General features: G+C 44.7%; 1 protein-coding gene across 1 annotated transcript; it reads left to right on the top strand.

Annotated features, from left to right (window-relative positions):
* Window positions 1-56: 56 nt before the first annotated feature.
* Window positions 57-18,328, top strand: DDX23 (DEAD-box helicase 23). Its single transcript, XM_043967206.1, has 17 exons — window positions 57-214; window positions 6,724-6,932; window positions 8,142-8,246; window positions 10,870-10,963; window positions 11,083-11,148; window positions 11,286-11,424; window positions 11,625-11,758; window positions 11,849-11,961; window positions 12,218-12,361; window positions 12,445-12,670; window positions 12,916-13,061; window positions 13,913-14,090; window positions 14,864-15,106; window positions 15,552-15,703; window positions 16,044-16,152; window positions 16,829-17,003; window positions 17,462-18,328. The coding sequence occupies exons 2-17, from the start codon at window positions 6,724-6,726 to the stop codon at window positions 17,683-17,685; spliced, it is 2,457 nt and encodes an 818-aa protein (XP_043823141.1). The 5' UTR covers window positions 57-214; the 3' UTR covers window positions 17,686-18,328.
* The last annotated feature ends 140 nt before the right edge of the window (window positions 18,329-18,468 follow it).

The following is an 18,468-nucleotide window of genomic DNA, read 5'->3' as shown; positions in this document are numbered from 1 at the left end:
CAGCGGCTCCGCCCACTCAACCGGTCGCTCGCGCTGTGCACGCTGGGAACTGTAGTTTTATGGTTCGCATGGTAAACCCGGGCCCAAGAGGCCGGGGACTCGCTTTCCCAGCTTGGCGCGCGGCCCCAGGCGCCGTCTGGGTGATTAGGAACCGGGAAAAATGGCGGTCCCTCTGCGACGTTGAGGCCGCGTTGAGCGGTTCAGCTCCGGTGTGGTGAGTCCCGGGCTCTCTGGGAACGAGGACGAGTTGGGGCCTCCGAGGCCTCCAACCCCCGAGGGATCAGGAGCGGGAGTAGGGCTCGCGAAGGCGCCCTGGGGATACGGGAAGCTCGGGAGGGCGGGGACGGGGTGCATCCCATGTACCTTCCGTAAGGATACTCTGGTACCTGCCTGCTGCCTCGGCGAGCTGCCCCCGACGGACGTCGGGCGGCGAGGGGCAGTTTCCGCCTCTAACGCGTGCTGGGCTCTCCGGGACCAGAGATCGCATGAAAGGGGCTCTTCCACAGCGGGTCTCCCCCACAGCCCCCAAGCCCAGGGCCCGGGAGCGGCCGCTGGGACACTGATCCTCCAACCCCAGCCTGACCGGACTGGGCCTTGCCCCAAGCCCTCCGGCCGACTGGCCTTTATAGGCTGCCTGCGGAGCCAGGGCATTCTGCTAGGCGCGGGGGGAGGTCAAAAGTTCAGACCAGAAAAGACCTCCCTCCTCCTGGAGATTGTAGTCTTATAGGGCCGAGACCCCCTAGCACAAATGACTAATAATGGATAAGTGCTTTGGAAGCCCAAGTGTGGAAAAGACACTTCCCAGTTACATCTGGGGAGACTTAAGGAAGACGAGTTTCACTTTTCCAACTTCAGAAAGTATGGGTAGGTTGGAAGGGGGTGTGGGAGGTGGAAGGACATAGGGGAAATTTAAAACAAAAGTGTAGGTGAAGAAGATGCCACGCTTAGGGAAGAGTGTGGCAAGAAAATTTAAGAGACTCTGTAGGGGATGTCAAATAGACCTGTTTGGCAGGAGCAGAGTATGGGCTCCTAGAAAGGTTGAAGAAAGTGATAAAAGCTGTGCCAAGGAATTTGAACAGTTTTTGGTAGGTTGGGATTATAGGGAACCTTTGAAAGGTTTTGGCTAGAGGAACGACATAACAAAGAAAGTTATATTGGGAGCAACATGAAGAATGAGTTTAAAAGAAGTGACAAGAGGGGCAGCTAGGTGGCACAGTGGATAGAGTACCGGCCCTGGAGTCAGGAGTACCTGAGTTCAAATCCGGCCTCAGACACTTAACACTTACTAGCTGTGTGACCCTGGGCAAGTCACTTAACCCCAATTACCTCACTAAAAAACAAAACAAAACAAAACAAAAAGGTGACAAGAGAGATAGAAAGACTTGTCAGGATATTCAAAGCCAAGATCAGTTGTCTCCACACTTTTTCTATTTCACACTCCATTTATCAGTGTATAACTCTGGAGGACACCTCCAGTATAGGCATATTTATTTTAAAATGAAATCACAGGTCCAGTGCCTGTCCAGTTTGTTTGTAAATGATTAATGTCATCATAGACTTCAAATGACATGTATTATATACAGGTACATTATGTGTGTGTGTGTGTGTATAATACATATATATATGTATAATAAAATAAGCACAAAAATAGACATTTTAAAAGTATGACAAAGGCCCAGAGTCACACAGCTAGTGTCAAGTGCCTAAGGCCAAATTTTGAATTTGAACTCAGGTCCTCCTGAATCCAGGGCCAGTGTTTTATCCACTGTGCCACCTAGCTGCCCCCTTCATTATTTTTTGTTTGTTTGGGGTTTTTTGGTTTTGGGGGGTTTTTTTGGTGAGGCAGTTGGGGTTAAGTGACTTGCCCAGGGTTGCACAGCTAGTAAGTGTCAAGTTTCTGAGGCCAGATTTGAACTCAGGTCCTCCTGAATCCAGGGCCGGTGCTCTATCCACTGTGCCACCTAGCTGCCCCCACCCCCACTTCATTATTTTTTTAAATCTCGTTTAACTCTGATTTTTGGTTGAAGGTTTGGTTCTAAGTTCAGTGTATTTTAATACTTGCTTTTAATGGCTGTCACAACTGGAAAAGAAGCTTAGCAAAATATCATGATACACATTTTTCAGTCCCTTCCAATCATGCAAACATTTTTTGTCAAAATTCAGCTAGTAAATTTACATCTTCCTTTATAGTGATTACTTCTTGCAAGCTAATCAGGAGTTATCCTCAAGTCTTCATTCTCCCTCACCCCAAATAAAACCTTCTGAAACTCTTCATTTGGAAGATTTTTTTAAATAGGCTAGAAAATTTTGTTTTCGTGTTTGTTTTGTTTTGTTTTTAAAGTATGGGTGTTTTTATAGGTGGCAAACCTACCATTTTTGGCAAGAAAATTTAAGGTGGTTTTTCTAATGTTTTATTTCTTGTGACAGCTTCATACAATCATTCACTAATCTCAGTCAGTAAGCATGCATCAAGCACCAACTATGTACCAGAGCTGCTGTGGGCCCTGGAAATACAAATACAAAGAGCGAAACAATTTTCACTTGGAAGGAAGTTTACATTCAATCAGGGGAGACAAGTACATTTATCATAAGACAATGCAAAAGAGAATAAATACAAAGTAGTTAAATACAAGACAGTTTGGGAGGGAGCATACTAACAATTGAGATCAGGAAAGGTATCATGGAGAAGCTTTTTGAGTTGTTTGTCCTTCGTACTGAAAGAGGACCAATGACATCATGATGTTGGGGCCAAAGTGTGTCCAATACAAGCTTAGAAGGTTCTACCATGGGTCAGGCATAAATAGTTCATTTGAATATTTGGGATGGAGATATCTCTAGATTTGTGTATATCATGTTTCCTTTGTGCTACTGTGATTCTGCTTTGCTCAGAGCAGAGTATCTTTGATATGGGTATGCTGTGCTGGGTGATCCGGTGCCAGCATCTCCATACTCACAATTGATACTAAAGTTCTTCAGAGAGACATTGAGAGTATCCTTGTACCACTTCTTCTGACCTCTGTGTGAGCATTTGCGCGTGCTCAAATTCTCCATAAAATAGGTAAATGTACATTTGGCATTTGGGCATATAAAGTTAGAATGCTTGGTAATTCAGCTTGAGAATGGACCTTGGTATCTAGTACTTGCTAGGTAATCTTCAGAATTGTCCTAAGGCAGAGAGGGATTCTTCTCTTCACTGTCTTGAAGGAGCATGAAGTAGACAAGAAGAGAAGGCATCCCAGGGATAGCCTGTGCAAAGACTTGGAGATGAAAGATGGAATGTCCTATTTGTGAAACAGAAAGCTAATTTGGCTAGATCTCACAGGGCAGGAAGCATAGCTTGGAACAGTGTTGTGAAGGGCTTTAAAAAAACTAAATAGAGGGGGCAGCTAGGTGGTGCAGTGGATAGAGCGCTGGCCCTGGATTCAGGAGGACCTGGGTTCAAGTCCAGCCTCAGACCCTTGGCACTTGCTGGCTGTGTGACCTTGGGCAAAGTCACTTAACCCTCACTGCCCCAACAAACAAAAAACTAAATAGAGGAAATTATATTTAATTCTAGAGGCAATAGGAAGCCACTGGAGTTGATTGAGTAGGGGAGTGACATGGGTAGATCTGTGCTTAAGGACATCACTTTGGCAGCAAAGCAAGGAGACCAATCAGGAAGCCTTCTAAGTGAGAGGTGATCAGGATCTGAACTAAAGTGGTAACTGAATACAGAGAACAAAGTTGGATGTGCAATGAGGTGGAGGTAGAAAGAGTAAGATGTGGTAACTAATTGGATATGTATGGTGAAGGAGATTTATCCAGGATAACTCCCAAAGTTATGACTCTGGGAGACTAGAAGAAGGGTGGTACCTTTGACAAAAATGGGGAAGTTTGGAGAGGGATAGGTTTTGGGGAAAAGATAATAAGTTCTCTTTGGGGCATGTTGAGTTTGAATTGTTTTTGAGATATCCAGCTTGAAATGTCCAGAAGGCATCTAGTAATATGGGACTGAAGCTGCATAGAGAAACCAAATGGGACTAGATAAATACATCTGAATATCTCAAGACACATTAAAAAACTCAGGGTCAAAAAAAAAAGAAAGAAAGAAAGAATGTTATGGGGCAGCTAGGTGGCGCAGTGGATAGAGTGCCGGCTCTGGAGTCAGGAGGATCTGAGTTCAAATCCAGCCTCAGACACTTAACACTTACTTAGCTGTGTGACCCTAGACAAGTCACTTAACCCCAATTGCCTCACCAAAAAAAAAAAGAAAGAAAAAACTCAGGGTCAGGGCAGCTAGGTGGCACAGTGGACTTACTAGCTGTGTGACCTTAGGCAAATCACTTAACCCCAATTGCCTCACACAAAAAAAACAAAAAAAAAAGCCTCAGGGTGAGGGGCAGCTAGGTGGCACAGTGGATAGAGCACAGGCCCTGGAGTCAGGAGGACCTGAGTTCAAATTTGGCCTCAGACACTTGACACTTACTAGCTGTGTGACCCTGGGCAAGTCACTTAACCCCAATTGCCTCACCAAAAAACAAAACAAAAAAACCCTCAGGGTGAGGGTCTTTTATAGTGAATGTATGTTCATCTTTCTTTCTTTCTTTCTTTCTTTCTTTCTTTCTTTCTTTCTTTCTTTCTTTCTTTCTTTCTTTCTTTCTTTCTTTCTTTCTTTCTTTCTTTCTTTCGTTAGTTTCCTTCACAGTAGATAGAATATAAGCCCCTGGAGGGCCCAGGCCTGTTTCATTTTTGTCTTCATCTTCCCAGGGCTGGCACGGTGCCTGGAACTTAGGCGTTCCATTCTTGTTGGCTGAGAGTGCCGGTCATGTGAATCCACTTCACCAGACACAAATGTAAAATGTGGTTGTCATACACTGTAAAGGAATAGCCAAGTATGGGCACTAGCCTCAACCTCTTGCACTCTGGAATTCTGACTTTACCCTCAGAATACCTCTCATACTGTGACACTTGGCCATCTAATGCAAAGAATATTAACTATCAGCAAAGCTTATTCATTTTTTTAGATAAACAAACTTAGAATTTCGGATTTTTCCCCATACCCCAGTGGATCATTTTGCACACCCCACTCTGGAGACATCTGGTCTAGGCATCAGATGGTAATAAGTGCTAGTATTCTAACCAGGGTAGTTGTAATAGAGAAAGGGAAGAGGGGACAGATATGAGATGTTAGATAAGTAGAATCAACAAAACTTGGGAACTTATTGATTATGAAAAATGAAACGGGGGAAAGAATCAAGCAATCGATGGAACTCAGAAATGTTTGTCTAAAAGCTCTGCTCAGTCAAGGACACAGCTCTAGGGGGACGGGGGCAGTACAGCCCTGAAGAGCTCAGATACCGTGAGTGCAGGGTTTTGCTGGGGAAGGCATTGCCTGAGCTTTCCGGCCTCCACCACTTGGCCTGTGCTGGAACACAGACTACTTCATACAGGGAGAAAACCCCACAGACCAGTAGCTTCCATAAGACTTTTCCTTGGGGCTCCATAGAGTTATAGTACCATAGGTGTGGGTTTGGAAGGGACCTCAGAGAGCCCTCTAGTCCAACTCCCTCCAGTGGGACAGGCAGCGACACACTTCCTTATAGATCATTACTCAGAGTCTTGATGATTTTTCTCTTCTTGCCCGTATACATTTGACACAGCCTCCTCCTTCACTTTGAATGTGTGGCATGAAACGAGACTGAAAAGGAGCTTTAAGTTTTGTGATCAGCACTTAGAGAACCAATGATCTAGACTTATAGAGGATGAAATCCCAGTTTATGAGTGCTTGGAGCGGGCTTTGTGGACCAGGTGGCATTTGGAAACACTGAGCTGAGTAGAAGGGCTGAGTAAATAAAAGTGGCAATGTTGTTCTCTTTGGGTTGGGACTTGAGAGGACCCCCTGCAGAAGGGGGAACAGAATCACTTTTGCTCAGCCCTTCAAGGGTGAGACAAGGTAATGCAGACAGGATGGCAGTTGGGCCAGGCTGTGAGATCTGTTTGGCCCTAATAGCAGTATTACTCTCCAAGTGTCAGGTCCTTGAGAGAGTGAGATTTGTTTGAGTATGGGGAATAGGACCCCAGGATTCCTTGTTCCTGCATGGTACTGTTTTCTTTCTTTCTTTTTTTCTTTTTTTTTTTTTTGTGGGGCAGTGGGGGTTAAGTGACTTGCCCAGGGTCACACAGCTAGTCTGAGGTCAGATTTGAATTCAGGTACTCCTGAATCCAAGGCCAGTGTTTTATCCACTGCGCCACCTAGCTGCCCCATGGTACTGTTTTCTAAGGTGAGTTGTAACATCCAAGACCAGGTGTCTTTTGAGATCAACAGCATTATGGGTTGTAACTCCATAAGTTTTTCTTTAAATTTTGGTAGCTGGGTGGTAGGGTTAAGTTCTGGGCTTGAAGTCAGGAAGACTAGAGTTCACCTCCTGCCTTAGACATATTCTAGCTATGTGACCCTGTGTAAGTTATTCAACCTCTCTCAGGCCTCAATTTTTTCATCTCTAAAATGGAAACAGGTCATATCAGTATATCATATGTCACAGGGTTGTCACAAAAATCAAATTATATATATATGCCATACAACATTATATAAATGTTAACTATCATTTTTTTTCTTCCTCTCAAGCATTCCCTTTGGACCTTAGACATGTCATTCAGGTCTAAGCAGGGCTAGCTGACACAGTGTTGTCTTTAGATGTCTGGTTAGTATCCTGTCTCCTTACCACCACTCTTGTCCATCCACAGATGGCAGGAGAGCTGACTGATAAGAAGGACCGTGATGCATCCCCTTCCAAGGAAGAGAGGAAAAGGTCACGGTCCCCTGATAGAGAGAGAGAGCGGGACAGAGAGCGAAAGTCTTCCCCTTCCAAAGATCGGAAGCGTCACAGGTCAAGGGACAGACGACGAGGAGGCAGCCATTCTCGTTCACGTTCCAGGTCCAAGTCCACAGAAAGGTAAATGAGCCTTGTGGGGGAAACAAACTGGAGATTCCAACTCATGCCCACCCTAGCTTGCCCTTGGGATGGCTCCCATGACTTCACACTGCATTTGTCCAAGAATTGGGCCTGGATAAGCACAATAGGCAGCCAGCTAGGCTGTGGCAAAAAGAAGTTGGGAGAGTGGAGCTGGAGATAAGCACACATTTTAAGGCTAGAAAATTTGGTTGTTTCAGAGGCCCACAGGTAATGATATTTTTTAAGTTTAATTTTACATGTTAAAATGAAGATTCAGAATGTCTTGTGAAAAGTAACACCAGGGGCAGCTGGGTGGCGCAGTGGATGGAGTCAGGAGTGCCTGGGTTCAAATCCGGCCTCAGACACTTAACACTTACTAGCTGTGTGACCCTGGGCAAGTCACTTAACCCCAATTGCCTCACTAAAAAAAAAAAAAAAAAAAAAGTAACACCAATGAGAATTTAATTCAGTTGAATTCAATAAACATTAAGTACCTGCTATGTACAAGATACTACAGTAAGTAGTTGGAATATAAAAATAACAGTGTCTGTCCTAAGGCAGTTTACAACAGCGAATTCTCTTTGTGGTGAGGCACTATATAAATGAAGCAATACAAATGTTTCTGTAAATCACATTTTGTTGCTATGTTCTCTTATGTTGGGGGTCCAGGATAGGGAAAGCTGAAAGAACTGTAGATTTCAATGGAATGTGAAGACTATAGACCAAGTACTTGTTGATAGAGCCCTGTAACATGGCCAATGATTTTACAGCCATTAAAGCAAAGAAAGTATTGTAATCGTTATTAAAGGTATATAAGTAACTGATTTTTTTGTGCTGTTCTTGATACAACCTTAAAATTGAAACTACTCTTTTAAGAGTAAAATTGTATTCATACTTGCATTAATAGAGATGATGAAAAATTTCAAGTCTTGCCTAAAGTGCACATGTGCCTCGGCCTAACTCTATTTCCACACATTCCCTTTCCTTGTCAACTTCCTTCTCCCTCAGTATAATAAAAGATCACATGACCCCTTTAGATGTCTTTCATGACCTCCCGAAGAGCCCTATCCCCCAATTTGAGAAACATTTCTTTAGAGTGATAATGAAGGGAAATATTGCTGGAGATAAAGGAAAAGAGAGGGAAAAAGGAAATCCTTGTGTTTGAAATGGGAATGACATAAATGATTCCTTAAATTTGTTATCTTTCAGGGAAAGACGACATAAAGATCGAGATCGGGACAAGGACAGGGATCGAAACAAGAAGGACCGGGACAAGGATGGACATAGACGAGACAAAGACCGTAAAAGATCCAGGTATCTGAGAAATGGGGAAAAATCTGTAGATGAACTCATCTGGCCCTTTGCCAGCTGCATGATGAATGGCCCTGAGTTCATAAAAAAGTAGATTTAAATGATTGGTATGTAATCTCCCTCCTTTCTTTGTAGAGGAGGGAGACTATGAGTATGGAACATTTCCTATACTGTTAGACTTGGTGCTTTGTTGAACTGCTTCCCCCCCCCCCCTTTCTTTTCTTTGTAACAAGGGATGACTTGCTGGGTAAAAAGGTGTGAGAGGAATAGATTCAGAAATGAAGGTGATATAAAAATATGAATTATCAATAAAACTATATAAAAGTCAATGAAGCATTTAATCCCATGTGTTGATGACTTTGCTCACTTGTTACTTTTTATTAAAAAAGCATATGGGGAGGGGCAGCTAGGTGGCGCAGTGGATAGAGCACCGGCTGGATTCAGGAGGACCTGAGTTCAAATCCGGCCTTAGACACTTAACACTAGCTGTATGACCTTGGGCAAGTCACTTAACCCCAATTGCCTCACAAAAAAAAAAAAAGTCATGTAAAGTTATGCAGTGGCTGCTACTAAGCTCCACTAATTTAATCTTTTGCTGTATCTGGGAACATTTCTGCTTTTGACCTTCTTTGGGTATATGCCTTGAATCAAGATCTCTGGGTCAGAGGATGGACATTTTATTCACTTTCTTTGCATAATTCCTAATTACTTGCCATAGTGGTTGGACCAATTTGCAGTTCCAACAACACATTAGTGTGCCTTTTTCCATCATTTATTATTATTGCCAGTGTTGGATATGAGGTGAAACTTCAGGGTTTTTAAAATTTGTTTGTTTACATTTCTCTTACTATTAGTAATTTGGGGTAGTGTTTCATATGATTGTTAATAGTTTGAAATTCTCCTTTTGAGAACTGTTTGTTCATATCCTTCATATCTATTGTGAAATGGTTCTTGGTTTTATGTATTTGTGTTAGTTTCCTAGAGATCTTTGATATCTGACCCTTAGAGATATTTGATGAAAGTTTTTTTATTTTCCCAATCCATGATTTCCCTTTTGTAACGATTGGAATAACGCCACCTGCTGGATACTTACTGTAGAGGAGTTCTGCCCATGAAGCGAAGGTCTTTGAGGGCAAGACCAGGCATCAGGAAGTGATGCGGAGGAGTGGGAGGAGGAAGGAAGAGACTGGCGCTCGGTCTCAGTCTCTTTCCTGAGGACGCTGGCGGAGAAGGGAGCTAGAAATGTGCTCTCCCTTTAATAGATAGGAATCTAGGCCTTTCTCTCTCTCTTTACCAAACTCTTATTCTCCTTAATAAATGCTTAAAAGTCTAACTCTTGCTAAAGCTTATAATTTATTGGCGACCACTCATTAGATATTTTAGACAGACTAGCTAGAATTTTAGCCCTTAACACTTTCATACTAGTTGCATTGCTTGAGTTCATGCAAAAGCTTTTCATTTTTATATAATCAAAATTATCTGTTTTATTTTAAAAGATCTGTCCCTGGGGGTAGCTAGGTGGTACAGTGGATAGAGCACCGGCCCTGGATTCAGGAGGACCTGAGTTCAAATCTGACCTCAGATACTTGAAACTTACTAGCTGTGTGAGCCTGGGCAAGTCACTTAAACCCAATTGCCTCACCAAAAAAAAAAAAAAGCTCTATCCCTTGTTTGGTTAAGAATTCTTTTAGCCAGAATCATTGTGAAAGTTACCTGATATTATTTTCTTCTAATTGTTTTTATAGTTTGACCTTTGATAGTCAAGTCTAGTATCCATTTCAGATTTACTGTGGTATATATGCAAGGTATTGGTCTAAACCTACTTTCTACCAAACTTTTTTTTTAACAGTACTTGTCAAATAAAGTGTTCTCCCTCAAGCATTTTTATATTCCTGGATTTATCAAACACTGATAAATTCTTCTTACATAGCCTTTGACATTAGATGTAATTTTGGAAGGAAAAACAAAAGGTCCAAGCCTATTAAGTATCTATCCAGTGCTGACCAGAGTTAACATATTGCCTCAATTTATTCACAAGGGAATAAGAAGTAAGACTGCCTCAGCTTCCTCAAAGTTCTGACAGGCCCTAAGTGTACAAGATGAATGAAGAATGGTATACTTTGTAAAATGATGACATTTTGGAGGTCATTTCCTGTTCTTCATAGCTTAAGCTCAAGTGGAAGACTTCAGGAGAGAAAGGATGGGGCTAGAGGAAGAGGGAAGATTTGTTAATAAATGGGAAAGGGATCTAAGACGTGGGATCTCAGAACTCATTTGTGTTAGTTTAGGATCATTTACAGGTAAGTAAGATGATTTTCTTTATGCCTACAACTAATTTGGAGAAAATAGCTTTGGTATTTGTAAAAGCCAGTTGAGGACATATTTTCCCATATTTCCTCTGAGGGAGGAAATTCAAGTAGACTAGAGAACAGAGATCCAATCCATGTTCAGCTGTGGACAAGGCACATTTATCTGGCTTGCCATGATTCTCTTGAGAGGTGGTTGATTGACAGATCTTGTTGCATTCTAACTCTCCTTTGGCTTTTCTGTCATGCTCTCTCAGGGGTTCAGTCAGCTTGAGACAAGGCAGTAATGTGGGATTTTTCTCTTTCCCCTCCCCATGAAGCTTATCCCCTGGACGAGGAAAAGACTCTAAATCCCGCAAGGATAGAGATTCCAAGAAGGATGAAGATGATGATCATGGGGAAAAGAAACCAAAGGTAAGGGAGTGGACAGATTCCTTTGCTGTACTTGCTGCCTGCATTCCCTAGCCCCTGATGTAGTCTTTAGAGGAAGGAGAATCTTACGTGCCAGTAATAGGTACCATTGATGTCTGCAGGCCCAGCCCTTGTCTCTGGAGGAACTTCTGGCCAAGAAGAAGGCTGAAGAGGAAGCTGAGGCCAAGGTAAGAATTTAAATATGTGGATTAATTGTTTCTCTCTGGAGGTTCTGGTGCCTAGAAGTCTGGGTTTGCTTCTTTCCTATCTCTGCATCAGTTAGGTCTTTTTGTATCTTCATTGATGAGGCTAATCACTTTTACAGCCCAAGTTCCTCTCTAAAGCAGAAAGAGAGGCTGAAGCCCTCAAACGGCGGCAGCAGGAAGTGGAAGAGAGGCAAAAGCTGATTGAGGAGGAGAGGAAGAAAAGGAAACACTTCCAAGACCTGGGAAGGAAGATGTTGGGTGAGTGTGCTTTTAGATCAGAGGGTAGGGAGGCTAGGGAAGGAGAGAGACCTCAGGGGCTTGGTATATGGGCAAGATGGAATAATAGCCCTTATTCCCAGACTGTATTTTCCTTCTTTTTTCACTTGGTAATGTGCTTACTTTCCCATTCATTTCTTTCTCTTCTGCTAACCCTTCCTTTGTTTTCTTCTGGCCTATAGAAGACCCTCAAGAGCGGGAGCGCCGAGAACGAAGAGAGAGAATGGAGAGGGAAACTAATGGCAATGAGGATGAGGAGGGGAGGCAGAAGATCCGTGAGGAGAAGGACAAGAGCAAGGAGCTGCATGCTATTAAGGTATCTACTTGACCTCACCAACTCTCCTAAGAAAGGAAAAAGGCCGGTGGAACCTAAGCCTCACAGATAGTGCTCTTTCTTCCTTGGCAGGAACGCTACTTGGGCGGTGTGAAGAAGAGACGCCGTACAAGGCACCTCAATGACAGAAAGTTTGTCTTTGAGTGGGATGCCTCCGAGGATACCTCCATAGACTACAACCCATTGTGAGTGGCTTTTGACTCAAACTCTTAGTCCTTGTACATGAAGATGCTTCTAGAAACAGTGGAATGGGAACAGTGAGAGTAATTCAAATAACAAATGGGAGAACTGACTGACCAGAAACAGTATTCCTTAGCCTGTTCTGGAAAATAGAGAACCCTGGTCAGGAAGAGGAGCTGAGGTTTGTCTCTGACTCTTCTACCTTCTTGACTTGCTAGCTGAGCATCAACTTTTCCTGTCCTTTTCTGTTCCAACTCCCAGGTACAAGGAAAGGCACCAGGTACAGTTATTAGGCCGAGGCTTTATTGCTGGCATTGACCTGAAGCAGCAGAAACGGGAACAGTCACGTTTCTATGGAGACCTGATGGAGAAACGACGAACTCTGGAAGAGAAGGAGCAGGAAGAGTAAGTGACCGGTGCTGAGGGTCGTGGGGTGAAATACAGTGCCCCCACAGAAATGAGTGTGAGGTTCCTGATTCTTCTCCCAGGGCACGACTTCGAAAACTTCGGAAGAAAGAAGCCAAGCAGCGCTGGGATGACAGGCACTGGTCACAGAAAAAGCTGGATGAGATGACAGACAGAGATTGGCGCATCTTCCGGGAAGACTACAGCATTACCACCAAGGGTGGTAAGATCCCCAATCCCATCCGCTCCTGGAAAGACTCTTCACTGCCCCCACACATTCTGGAGGTCATTGACAAGTGTGGCTATAAGGTGAGTGGAGCCGGGGAGAATCCGGTGTGGCACACTTACAAGTGCTCAGCCTCTTCCCTACCTGCTGTCTCTTCTGACTAATGGGACAACCTCCTTCAAAAAGCTTTGGCCTGTTGGTATTTCTATTTCTTTCCTACATCCCTTGACCTTAGAAACTCACTAGGTGAGTGCATCCCTCACATCAGTACCAGCCCTGGCAGAATGATCCAGTGTGGATTCATTGATCCTTCCTTGGGTCTCTGCAGGAACCAACGCCCATCCAGCGCCAGGCAATTCCAATTGGACTGCAGAATCGTGACATCATTGGTGTGGCAGAGACTGGCAGTGGCAAGACAGCAGCCTTCCTCATTCCCCTGCTGGTCTGGATCACCACCCTTCCCAAAATTGACAGGTGATACCTGATGGAGCAAGTGAATCTGGGTGGAAGAAGGCAGAGGCAACAGATGAACTTTCTGAATTCTTTTTTCTATCTCTTCAGTGAGCAGGCCCCTCTTTAAACACAGGTCCATTTTGGGGTTCTCCACTGCGGAATGCCTTAAATGAGGTCCAGAGCAGACAGGGTCACAGAAGTATAGGATTTTATAGGTAGAAAGGGATTTCAAAGGTAATCTAGTCCAACTCCTTATTCTACAGACCAAAGAAACTGAAGCCCAGAGAGGTTAAGTAGATTACCCAGCGTCACATAATGAATGAGAAGAACTGTGACTAGAACCTGGTTTTTCTAACTCCTGGTCCAGGACGCTTCACTACCACTCAGGCACGGTGAAAGGAGCTGGGACTGTTCAGACTGTAGAGGGATGATTTCATAGTTGTTTTCTAGTCTGTGAAGGGATATCACACAGAGGAAGGGGAATGGCTAGTTTCTATTTCTCTTAATGTCTGAACAAGAAGAAACAGACTTAGTATAGCAGGAGAAATTGAGTTTAAACATTAGGAAGAACTTCTTGGCAGTGAATGTGTGATACACTGTAATAGTTGATGAATAAAGGTTTAGTGTATCTTCTGTTCCAGTGACTCAAGAATAGGAGAGACTTTCTTCTTCCTAGGCTAGGAGCTAGGCCTGTCCTGCCAAGACAGGTAAGAAATTAGGTGTTAGATAACCCTGCTTGTCCACAGTATGACCGTTAAGGATGACTGTGCCTCCTTAAGACCTGCCTCTTGAACTGAATGGGGAAAAAAGGAAGGGGTTTATTAGAGGAGGGACTGAGGTAGATAACAATGAGGTGATTTCATTTGTCACAGGATTGAAGAGTCAGACCAGGGCCCCTATGCGATTATCTTGGCTCCTACTCGTGAGTTGGCCCAGCAGATTGAAGAGGAGACCATCAAATTTGGGAAACCCTTAGGTATCCGCACTGTGGCTGTCATTGGCGGCATCTCCCGAGAGGACCAAGGCTTCAGACTCCGCATGGGCTGTGAGGTTGGTTTGTTTAGCCTCTCAACCATCTGGTTCAAGGGAATCTCCTTTTGTATGAAACTTGGGTTCTCATTTGAGAGCTCCTTTTATGGCTGTTTAGCGAATTAAGAGTAATATGGCTTCTCTGACTGATTGATGCTGTGTATGCCTCTAACCTCCCTCTGGGAATAAGTTTATAAGTTCAAAATGTGGTTCTCCTCCCAGAGTTGGAGAGGGAAGCATGAAGCATCTCTTCAGAAAAATTAGGGGGCTGAGGCCAAGTTCTCCCCAGCCCTTCTGCCTTTGGTCATCTGCCTCTATCACTCTTTTTATAGAATTCCACCTTCATGTATCCTTTCCCCTTCAAAAGTTCTCTTTGGGGGCAGCTAGGTAGCACAGTGGATAGAGCACTGGCCCTGGAGTCAGGAGGACCTGAATTCAAATCCGGCGTCAGACACTTAACAACTTAACTAGTTATGTGACCCTGGGCAAGTCACTTAACCTCAAATGCCTCACCAAAAACAAAACAAAACAAAAATAATAATAATAATAATAATAATAATAATAATAAAAGTTTTCTTGGATCTTATCTCTGCTCACCCTCCCCACTTATTTGGTCCATTCTTTCTTGGAGAAATTTGAGGTGGTCTTGGGAGGCATCATTTTTGGTCAGTTTGCACTGCCAGACATATGCTAGGTTAAAATGCATCAGGGGAACAACTGTCCCAGGATTGATGCACCATTCCTGAGGGAGAAACTATAAATGGGAAGGAGAAGAAACAAATGTCTTCTTGCAGATTGTCATCGCCACCCCAGGAAGACTGATTGATGTGCTTGAGAACCGTTACCTGGTGCTAAGCCGCTGCACCTATGTGGTCCTGGATGAAGCTGACAGGATGATTGACATGGGCTTTGAGCCAGATGTGCAGAAGATCCTTGAGCACATGCCTGTCAGCAACCAGAAGCCAGATACAGATGAGGCCGAGGATCCGGAGAAGATGTTGGCAAACTTTGAGTCAGGCAAGCATAAGTACCGCCAGGTAAGACTGGATCTCTGGACAGGGCTCAGGGGGTTTGGGCACGCTCGAAGAACCTGCTCCATCCTGAGAGTACTTTTTTGCCTAAGTTGGTGGCAAAGAAAACTTAACCAGACATGATGCTGTGGTGGTGAGGACATGATTAGGCAGTGGCTCAGGAGCCTAGGGTATTTAATCCAGACCTTCCTAGAGTTTTTCACCATTATCCTGAAAGTCAGAGTCCCATGAGAGCCCTACACTCTTAAATGAGAACTTAAAAGGACCTTAAATGAGAGGCAGATGGCATGATTTTCCCTTTTTTTTTCCCCCTCAGCATTTTGAGGCTTAAATTTCACTTTAAAGTTAATCTTCATACATACCAGTTTAGGTCCCACATCCTAGGTTAAACTGTCAGGTGGGAATACAAGGGTAAGGGATTGAGATGGTAGTCTTGTGTGTGTTCCTACAGACGGTCATGTTTACAGCCACCATGCCTCCAGCAGTGGAACGTTTGGCCCGTAGCTACCTGCGGCGCCCAGCTGTGGTGTACATTGGCTCTGCAGGCAAGCCACACGAGCGTGTAGAACAGAAGGTGTTCCTCATGTCAGAATCAGAGAAAAGGTACACAGGGCAATGACTCAAGTGAGGTAGGGTGGGAAGGGACTCTAAGATACCTCTTGTCTGAGTCAGGGCGCTGGGCTTGGGGCAGAGGTGGGTCATGGGGAATGGCTAGGAGGATGAATTTCAAGACTCAAAGTGGGCAAATTGGGGTTGCTTGCTCTTCTCTGCCATTTTTCCTTTGGCAGCTTTTAGTGCCAGGCAGCCTTGGGGAGCTTATATTGGGATAAAGTAGGTCGTTCCATTGCATGCCCCTTTCTTGTGCCTCCGGGTGTCGAGTCAGTGATTGGAGAGCTCATTTGCAGGATCCTGCCTTTTACTAAGCTTTCTCTTCATAACCCAGGAAAAAACTTTTAGCAATATTGGAGCAGGGCTTCGACCCACCTATCATCATCTTCGTCAACCAGAAGAAGGGCTGCGATGTGCTGGCCAAGTCCCTAGAGAAGATGGGGGTGAGTGTGGGGGAGAGGAAAGAAACCTAGACTCCCATGAGATTCTTTTCTAACCCTTTCCTGTCCCTTTTTCAGGATTCTAGAAGCCAAGAACAGTATGATGGGGATGATCTCAGGGTCAGGAAGAGCGAGGTCAACCTAGCAGTGACCATCACAGGAGTCTGTGGTTGAGTCCTGCTCAGCTTTAATGGGGCTAGGAAAGGTTTTAATGGTTTCTCCTGCCATGGGTCTGGGCATGCAAAGTAGAGGGGCTTCTAAAAAGCCCAGAGCTGGGGGGTGGATTAAGTCATGCCGCCTGGGCTCCTTCTCTCCAGTGGTGGTGACCAAGTATGTTCCTTCCTCTGGTTGCTTAACCTTCACCAACTCAGTCAGTCCTGTGTGCCTCCCTGTTCTTCCCACCCCTGTCCTGCCTGATCTCTTCATTATCCCTCTGCTTGTCTTCCTGTATTTGCCCCATCCATCCCTTCCATTCTTCATCTTCTCCTCTCCTCTACCTATTCTGATTTTACTCCTCTCATTCATTCTCTTTAGTAGCCCACCCCTCAGAATAGTGAAGTCTTCTCTTCAATTCGACTGCTCTCTCCTCCAAATCAGTCTCTTTTCTCGGTTCCCTTCTCAATGCTTCTGTCCTTTTCTGAATGAAGTACTCTCTCCTAATCTTATCCTTTCTCCACAGTACAATGCTTGCACACTGCATGGTGGAAAGGGGCAAGAGCAGCGTGAGTTTGCGCTCTCCAATCTCAAAGCTGGTGCAAAGGACATATTGGTGGCCACAGATGTGGCTGGTCGTGGTATTGATATTCAGGATGTCTCTATGGTCGTCAACTATGACATGGCCAAAAATATTGAAGGTAAGAAGGAGATTAAGTTGTCTCGATCCGGAATGTGCCGGGATAATCTCCCAAGCCCATCATTCCCATATGGTACCTACTTTCATGTCTAGTACTCGTTATCAAAGGGCACTTTCTCCAGTTCTTTATCTCCAGCTTTTACTGCCGAGACTCACATTTGCTCCTCACCCCAAGAGGACTTTCAGCCCTTTCTACCTTATCTTGTTTTCACATCCCAGTGATGTGTCCCTGTCCATTGGGAAAAATAAGAAATGTCCCTAGGGTTTTGGGGGAAAGAGTGGGGCATAGGTAGTAGGATGGGGGGGACAGAAAAATCTCGGAAGTCAAAGGAAAATGGGGTGCCCTGGAAGACCAAGAGTAGCAACTCAGGATGTGAGAAGAACAAGGGACTTAGCCAAGAGATAGATATTGGTGAAATGGGTTTATACCTAATTAAAACCTTTTCTTCAACTCTCCAGATTATATCCACCGTATTGGACGTACAGGAAGAGCAGGCAAGAGTGGTGTAGCCATCACCTTCCTCACCAAGGAGGACTCTGCTGTGTTCTATGAGCTAAAGCAGGCCATATTAGAAAGCCCCGTGTCCTCCTGCCCCCCAGAGCTGGCCAACCACCCTGACGCTCAGCACAAGCCAGGCACCATTCTCACCAAGAAACGCCGGGAGGAGACCATCTTTGCCTAACCCCACAGCCCCTTCTCCAGGTGTCAGAGATGCTCCATGGTTTCCTGCTGCTTCTCCTTTGGGCCTCTACATCTTTTTTTCAGCTTCCCACTGGGTGATGAAGGCTGATAGAAGCATTTAAGACCATCTTACCTAATCCTTCCGGTAGGGGCCAAGGCCTGTGAAGTAAACAGCTGCAGACTCCAGCCTTACCCTGCCCATCTGTGGGCTCTCCTAGGATAGTAGATATGTCCCTCTGGCTCTCGTTTGGGCTTTGGGTTGGCATTTTCCCCTAGACTGAACCGGCCCCTGGGTGCCTGGATGGAACCTTCTTTGGCCCAGTCTTCTGATTGCACTAGCCACAGCAGCATTGCCTGGAGTGATCAGGGCAGTACTCCTAGTGTGGAGCCTCTTCGATGTTGGCAGCTTTTCTTCAGGGTCCCTTTGATCACCTTTTCCCATGTGGCTTTTAAAAGGAAGTCAAGAGCATTCGACCTGGGTATGGCTGATGTGCCAGGGAGAAAATGTTCTGCACACTCAGGCCACTCCTGTGGGCTTAGAGTGGGACTGACTGGCTGGCTCTCATTACTAGCTGCGAACAGATCTGTTTTCTATTCTCTGAGATGAAAATTTGTATGTTCTGGGAATAAATACATAAACATCATGGACTTGTTTCATCAGTTCCAGGTCCTGGCTCACCTCCTGGACACTCCCTGACATTTCAAAGATAGACACAAAAGAAAAGCCTGGTTTCTAGATGTGTGTGGGAATGGTACAGGAGAGCAGGACTCATTTTTTACCAGA

Source organism: Dromiciops gliroides, chromosome 5, assembly GCF_019393635.1.
Source record: "Dromiciops gliroides isolate mDroGli1 chromosome 5, mDroGli1.pri, whole genome shotgun sequence".
Classification (NCBI taxonomy): domain Eukaryota; kingdom Metazoa; phylum Chordata; class Mammalia; order Microbiotheria; family Microbiotheriidae; genus Dromiciops; species Dromiciops gliroides.
Note: the sequence above shows the minus strand (reverse complement) of the source record. Positions and strands in the feature narration are given on the sequence as shown.